The 8136-nt window shown below is 38.7% G+C and overlaps 1 protein-coding gene across 1 annotated transcript; it reads right to left on the reverse strand.

The window, feature by feature from the left end:
• On the reverse strand, positions 1-1627 carry LOC148160362 (uncharacterized). The gene has a single exon (XM_088003871.1). It carries the CDS (start codon positions 1623-1625, stop codon positions 216-218), a length of 1410 nt encoding a protein of 469 aa, XP_087859997.1. The 5' UTR covers positions 1626-1627; the 3' UTR covers positions 1-215.
• Positions 1628-8136: the final 6509 nt, after the last annotated feature.

An 8136-nucleotide genomic window follows, 5' to 3' on the forward strand; every position in this document is an offset into this window, starting at 1 on the left:
TGTGGTCAGCCGGGAGACCAATAGGACTCATAATAAGCCCTGGAAGTCGGCCGAGAGACCAAAGGGACTCACCACGAAGCCCTGGAGGTCAGCCCCCAACTGTCAAGCTCCATTGACACCGTAGTCCTTTTGTCCTCAAGCTTTTCTGCCACTGACAATCAAGTATGAAGCTTGGAGGCCTCATGACACTTTATTTAGAATTATCATGCTTCAACTCAGTGCCTGAGATTGATTGCATGGTATATTCTCACAAGTGTACTGGTGAAACCTCTGACCACACGTCCTAATATAGGTGGCTGTTCCTGAGGCTGGTCTGAAAACGGCTGGTTGTCTTCGTCGGCTTCCTCTCCAGATAGATCCTCGTTCTCCTCTGAGTCCCTCAGCCTTTGGCTCAGCTGATCCACTTCAAGCTGCAGGTTGGTATTTACACGCTCCAAGACTTTTCTTTCCTGCTCGGAGGCGACGCTTCTGTGCTGCAGGCCGATGTAAGTTAGCTGGAGGTTGTTTTTTTCCTCTGCCAAGGCGTTCTTTGAATGGCGGAGCATGTTGTTTTCTTCCTTCAGGGAGGCTTTATCATCTTCCAGTTGTGTGTTCTCCTTCTTCAAAAGTTTGTTGTTCCGGTCCAGGGTAGTGATGTTCCGCTCCAGGGTGGTGATCTTCCGCTCCAGGGTGGTGATGTTCTGCTCCAGGGTGGTGATCTTCTGCTCCAGCGTGGTGATGTTCCGCTCCAGGGTGGTACCTCTCTGCTCCAAGGCGATGTTTCTCCTCTTCAGGGCAGTGTTCTCCAAATCCAAGGTGGCGTTATCTTGCTCCAAGGTGGCGTTTGCCTGCTCCAAGACGTCATTTATCTGCTGCAAGTCGGTCTTCTCCTGATCCAAGGCAGTCTTCTCCTTCTCCAAGTTAATGTATTTCTGCCTCAGGGTGCTGCTCTCCTGCTGTAGGGCGGTGCCTCTCTGCTGCAAATCGCTGTTTTTCTCCTTCAGGATGGCTTTCTCCTGTTCCAAAGAGGCATTATCCTGCTCCAGGGTGGCGTTTGCCTGCTCCAAAACCGCATCTATTCGCTCCAAGGCGATGCTTCTCTGTTCCAGGAAGGTGTTTTTCTGCTCCAGGGTGGTATTTTCCTTCTCCAGGTTAGTGCATTTCTGCTCCAGGATGGTTTTTTCCTTTTCTAGGGCAGTGCATTTCTGTTCCAGGGTGGTGTTTTTCTGCTCCAGGGCGATATTTGTCTGCTCCAAGGTGGAGTTTTTCATCTTCAGGAAGATCTTCTCCTGCTCCAAGGTGGCGTTTTCCTGTTCCAGGGTGGTGTTTGCCTGCTCCAAGATGGAGTCTACTTGCTCCATGGTGGTGCTTTTCTGCTCCAGGAAGGTGTTTCTCTCCTCCAGGGTGGTGTTTTCTTTCTGTAGGGCAGTGCATTTCTGCTCCAGGGTGGTTTTTTCCTTCTCCAAGGCAGTGCATTTCTGCTCCAGGGTGGTTTTTTCCTTCTCCAGGGTGGTGTTCTGCTCCTTCAAACATCTGTTTTCCTCAAAAAGTTTTTTGAAGCTTTCATTGTCTTTTTGAAGAAGCTTTTCGATTTTAAACTTAAAATCCTCTTGTTCTTTCATGAGGTCTTTACTTTCTATCGACATATTTCTTTCAAGTTGATGGCTTGAAGCTTCTGTGTCTGTAGCTAAAGTTTTTTGTCTTGACAAATCCAAAATCTTCTTAGGAGACATTCCTTCCTCTTGCTCTGTGACTTCTGCAATGGTTATGACATTACAGCTCTGTTTTCTTTGTTCTCTGTTCTCTTTGTGACATCAATTTGCGTGATGTCACAAATTGATGTCACTACCTCAGCAGAACAACTAGAAAACTGCTGAAGTTTGAACAAAAACAAATTTTACAGCTGAATGCTAGTCCATGGGCCAGAGACCAAAATTTGACATTTTTGTCCATTTCAGGGTGGCAAATTCTATCGATATTTTTTGAAAAGTTACATGTCTCTAGTTAATACTTTGGTATGTTAGCCCTTCCAAAAGTTATCAGCTCATGAAGTAAACAACCCCTTTGGAAAAATTCAGTTTTTTGAGACTGGTGTATGTCTGGTTTAGGCTCATGGTATGGGCATTTGTCAAAGGTTTATAATATAGTGTTTGGTATCTTCTTAAAGGGGACACTCTTGGCTTTCATTTAAACCAGGTTTTGAATTTCTCTGACCATCACAGAGGTTGCTAGAGCTCGTTAAACAAAAATAATACACATTTTTCCACACCTTTTGACCAAACTAGATACATTTCTTTTATCCCAGTGGTGTCCAGGGACATCAGGGACACAAGAGTTAACAACTAAAATACTCAACAGACTCTAAGGAGTCAGAAAATGTATGATATGCCTTTACTCTCTGTCTGTGGATAAAACAGGAAAGTATTCCAAATATTTAAAACAGAAAAACTAATAAAAAAGTATTGATACAGACATTATAAAGATGCTTATTTCATGATATTGTAATATTGGTCAGCCTTACCATAATTAGACTATTTCTGTGTTTAAAATCAATTTTAATTAGTTATTATTTAGGATTATTTTCTACGAAATTGAGTTTGATTAGTTTGAATTTAATTACTGAAATTCATGGTTTGGGTAATGTTATCATTAATCAAATCTATATCAGTTATAATATTTAATTTTCCTTTGGGATCAGTAAAGTTGAATTTGTATCATTTGAAGGCAAAATTTTACCAAGTATTTTTTTTGTCCAGTTTCTAGTGAAAATATCTTAGTACACTTAAAATAAGACTAAACTGATTAATAAGCAACTTTTGAGCAAGATATAGAAGCTTGTTTAAGTCAATAATTCCTTAATATTGATTAAAACAACTACTAGTTCCACTGGTGGAATATTTCATTTATAATATGAAATGTTATGTGAAATAATCTGATGATGTAAGAAATTAAACAAATAGATCAGTTAGTCTTTAAACAGAAAAATAAAACAGATTTAAAGCTCTGACATCTCTATATTTCCTCCTTCCGTAGCACAGAAGGCTCCCTCCCATATGTGAGCATTTATCAGAGCTAGCCTGGTAAATCTGGCTAATCGATGCTAATATTCTCCATAAAATTAAGAAAATTGGCACTTGGCATGTTCCATAATTAAAAAAAAAAAACTATTGAGCTTAAAGACATATCAATGAAATGTCCGGTTATTTTCTCTGTTTTTCTATCATACCGTTAAGCTGACAGCTCCATCAGCCTGTAAAGAGCCCGGTGTTCGGATCTACTTCTTCCCCGTGCAAACATGCTGTGTTCGAAAGGTTCCGATCATCACGAGTCCGCACAGTCAAGAAATTTAGTCTAATTCCTATAAATGTTATCAGGAGAATACAAAAGATCTGTGCTATTTCGTCCATTACAAAAAATATGCACCTACAAGCAAAAATTACCATTTCTAAATGTGATATTTTCATTGATTATTAGCAAACATGTCTGGGGGAAAATTTCCGCACATAAAGCAAAAATCTGGTTTGGTTGTTATGAGTGAGAAAATATTTGATCATCAACTACAATATAAAATGAAACGTGGTTTTAAAACATTTATCTTCCAATTAAAAAAAATCTGAGCAGTGTGGCGTGCATTTGTACTTAGCGTCACCCATCTTCCCGTTTAATCTGACTCCAGCTTTTCAACTGAAGTTAAAAAAAAAACAAACTTAAAATGGTTTAACTTTATTTTGGAGCATCATAGTTAGGTAGGGTGATAAATATAAATGCAACACTTTCCTGAACATTGCAAGATTTGTGAAATTCGTGTATTCTTATACTTCAACTGTTGATCCATCTTAAGGAAATCTAATAAAATGTAGAAACAGTAAGTACTGGATTCATTCTGACAGGTTTATAGGAGCTGTTTGATGTAGAAAAATCAAGCATATTTAAAATAAAATTCTTCAGTTACATTTATTTTTGACTCTATAGCGCCCTCCAGATGTCTTTTTCACCTCCTTCACCATCCTGGTGTAAGGAAATGCTCAGGTTCTCGACTGTTCATATTTGCAGGTTTATCTCATGATCCCTTGGTGTTAGGGTTGCCACCTTTCAGAAATCAAAATAAGGGACGCCCACCACGGCGTGTCACCCTACTTTCATGGGGTGGGATGGCCGCTGCAACGATAGACAATATTTATGGCAGTGTTTTTTGTTTTTAAAAAGTAATCCAGAGGGGGTGCTGTGATGGCGCAGGGGCAAAGCACAACCCACATATTGAGGCCTTAGTCATCGTGGCGGTGGTCGCAGGGCACATGTCTTCCGCCTCTCTCATTACCCACTTTCCTGTCAAACTACTTCCAAATGAAGGCAACTATAGACAACAAAACCTTTAAAAAAGTGATCCAGAGAGCAATCATTCATACATAGAGTACTCCAAAATTGTACTCCAATCAGAGTTAAACATGTTTAATTAAGCAAGTGTAAAATGTATTTGGTAAACTGCTTGAGTAACTGATCATAATACCTAATTTAATAATCAAATGTGTCCTCAAACAGGGTTCCAAAAGTATAAAAGTTATGTGAAAATTCTGGTATTGTAAAGAGTATTACCAAAATATTTATACAAGGGAGGAGTTAGGTTTGGAGGTTGGTTCTAGACCAAATTTACCACGAGGGCCAGGGTAGTCAGTGTTTTTCCATGGCGACACTTTAAAAAGAATGAAACAAAAAAACAGAGCAATATTTCATCATTTGATATATCAAGTGAGCTAAAGAGCCACTTGTGTCTCCGGAGATCCAGGTTACAGATCCTGATCTAGTAGATGGAAAGTATGATCATGTCTCAATACAGCAGCTAAAAGTGCAGCACTATAATTTTTAATTCATTGTTAAAATAAAATTGTGAAAGTTAAAAAAAAATCCACCTCTGTATATTAAGAAAAGACATTTATTTAGCATAATTTCTTCTGTGCCCCTGCTGGGCCCCATCTAGATCCGCCCCTGGGCAGAAGGTCTGTGTCTGACATTAATAATACATTAAATGACCACTGAACACTGAATTAATATGTTAACATTTCTTAATAAAACAAACAGAAAGCCCTAACAAATCTTTTTAAAGTAGGAAATATTTATGTATTGTTAATATCTTAATATGATTTGTTCTTTAAATGGCCATTTATATGATTTTGGCTGATAATATACATTAAAGAAGCAAATAATTGATTATCTAATAATCAAACCATAACAGTTTACTAAAACCACAATAAGCAACTTAATCAATCATAGCAAAATGTTCTGTACTAGGGATGTGCCGATCAGGTTTTTTCCTGCCGATACCGATACCGATCACCCATGAGGGCCGATACACCGATACCGATCACCGATACCGATCACATAATTATTATTTATTTATTTTTTATCATAAACACTACCGGTTACATTATGTGGAAAAAGGAACCATGAATTCACCTTAATTTAGACAAACACTTGTTTTTAATAACTTTTTCCAAGAAGAAAACTAAACAAAACAGGCTTTGTGCAAATTGTACTGGTATTGATAATACTATCTTTAACAGACTGATAACATATGAAGGCTCTGAAGAGGCTAAATAATGCAAAGAGCCAAAATAAAACCTCTCAACATTGCCAAGAAGTTCAAGTATAAAACTTAACATTCAAAGGCAAAAACAGGATCCATTACAATAAACAATCCAGAGTTACTGAATGAAAACTTCCTGATAGCATGGCGGCTAGCTGATTACTGCTAGCTCTGATTGGCTGTTTCTGGGAGTAATTATGCAGAACAGGGAGGAGATCGATTATTTTTTTAGAGATTATCTGTCTCATGTTAGGACAGCGAAAGTTTTAATATGTAGGTAAAATGTATTTTTTTAAGTTAGATGCTGCAGCTTTAAACAGAGGTTCGGTGTGAGAGTCACTACCAGGTGGAGCAGAAGCGAAGCTCCGTCTGTGAAATATTATTACCTGTAGCGTAGCAGCGGTTCAACAGCGAGAGCAGAACCAGCGTCTGACATCGCGGCTCGAAGACTTAAATAATTTTGCGGGTTATTTGTTTAGCTTTCTGACCGTCATGCTAATCCAGGTGAGTGTTTGTAGCTGTGCGCTGCTTTACCTGCTGTCTGATCCTCCGTATGCACTTTTTCACGAAAATCGGCCCGATTATGATCGGTGACCGATCGATCGGCACACCTCTATTCTGTACCATATCAGCCTCAGGAGATGGTTGAGGGATGAAGGACGCTGCTGTCTGGTTCTTTAGGTTCTAACCGGGTCTGCAGTTTCCATTCTGTCTGACATCATGCAGCACTACACACAGCGCCAGGACAAACACATTTGTTTTAATCAACTGTATTCATCTTCACTAACATATTCAGCTTGGGATTTGAGTCTTCCCTCTCACGTCCGTATCTTTACGAGAGGTTTTGGTTCTAAGGACGGTGGAGATTCGGGTTGAGGACGTTTTAAAAAGACGCGGTCGATAGCAGCTCACCTTGGCTGCGTAGTGTCCGTCTCTAGGCAACCACAAGCGCGTCAGTCCGTAGCGTTCTGGGGGTCCTTTAGCTCACACCACGACAATTTAGCTGACCTTAATATATCCTGTGTTTTATTTAGGTAATTATTGTTACAATTAGTCTTGATGTGTGATAGACGTGTCTACCGGACATTTATAGAAATACGGAACAACTTGGGTCCCGTTTTGGTTCAATACAGGACGCCACATTTAACAACCAAATACGAGACAATTACGTATTTTAAGGGACGGGTGGCAACTCTACTGTCGTCTCATGACACTAGTTCCTGAATGGAGAGAGACAGTTCTAAATTAACGCTTAGAACAAAATAACAAAAATAAAAAGTGACTGAAAGTTATAGGTTTAAACAAAAAATGCATTAAAGCATAAAGATAAATTACACCTAAAAATTTAATTAAAACGTGCCTACTGTTATTGATTTATCAATTATTAAGTCTTTAGCATTATCTCGCGTTTAATGGCACAAACTTATCTTTCAAGCTGCTTTTTAGTACTGCAAATGTTTTAACAAGTCATTTATTTATTCCTGTATTTATTTTTAATTATGGTAGGAATGGTTCTCTCTAGTTTACACTTACAGTGCTATGTTATGACTATATGTGCAATGAGGGCTGTCGAAATACTACTTCAAGTGTCCCTCTTATTACATCGGCTTGCTCTTTGTTCTGGTTCAGTAGTAAAATGTTTCACATATAAAACAGATAACCTCATACTCGAGGGTAAGTGGATCAGAAATTAATAGTTGAGGGTCAACATAAAATGTTTTTATTTATTTATTTATTTAGATCAATGGTGTTTAAAAGGAGCTGACCTCTGCTTGAAAAATCTTAAAAATTGCTAATTTTTTTTAAAAGTAGTTGAATTGTCAAATGTAACATTCAGGCAGGAAGAAACCTCAGGTATGTGACTGCAATACAGCATTTCCAGATTTGACCCTTATTTGTCTTGTCGGTCTCAACCCAGCCAAAGAGATCATGTGTTTATGTACGTGTGATGCATGCATTTCTGTATAGGACCAGATGAGGTGGGAACAGCTCGCATTAACCTGCCATTTCACAGTCCACAAAATGCAATAATGTGGAGGCAGAACAGGCATCCTATCACCACAACACACACACACACACACACACACACACACACACACACACACACACACAAGCATTCCCTATTCAATATCTTAGGACATGATTGCCTTGACTCCAGCTGTAATCACACCATTTTTATAGGACCTTTAAGGTACTGCCCCAAACCCCAAGAGCACATGCATAGAAAAATGTGTTTGAGCTTTACTCCTGGACATTATCACTGAATTGCATTAAATTTAATTTACAGATGCCCTCTATAATGTAAGTGCCATTAACATGTTTTACTGGACCAATTTAGTTCTAGGTTTGTCTACATGTAGATGTATATGCCAGCAAGAATCTTCCATGTGGAAAACATTCATTACTGACAGAAAGTTAGCTTACATGAAGTTAAATCATTTGCTATTGTTGAACCAATCAACCACAGAGTAACCGTTACAATTTAAGATTTTTACAAGATGATCACATTGAGAAAAAAAGTGCATCTAACTCAAGAAATAAGAACTAACAATGTCAGAGTTTGCAGCGCCCACTAT

This window comes from Poecilia mexicana, unplaced genomic scaffold (assembly GCF_051168715.1).
Source record: "Poecilia mexicana isolate PSO_F unplaced genomic scaffold, ASM5116871v1 scaffold_2, whole genome shotgun sequence".
NCBI lineage: Eukaryota > Metazoa > Chordata > Actinopteri > Cyprinodontiformes > Poeciliidae > Poecilia > Poecilia mexicana.

Bases quoted from the DNA above. Each gene is read 5' to 3' on its own strand.
- LOC148160362 (XM_088003871.1), bottom strand. From the start codon at position 1,625: ATGTCGATAGAAAGTAAAGACCTCATGAAAGAACAAGAGGATTTTAAG.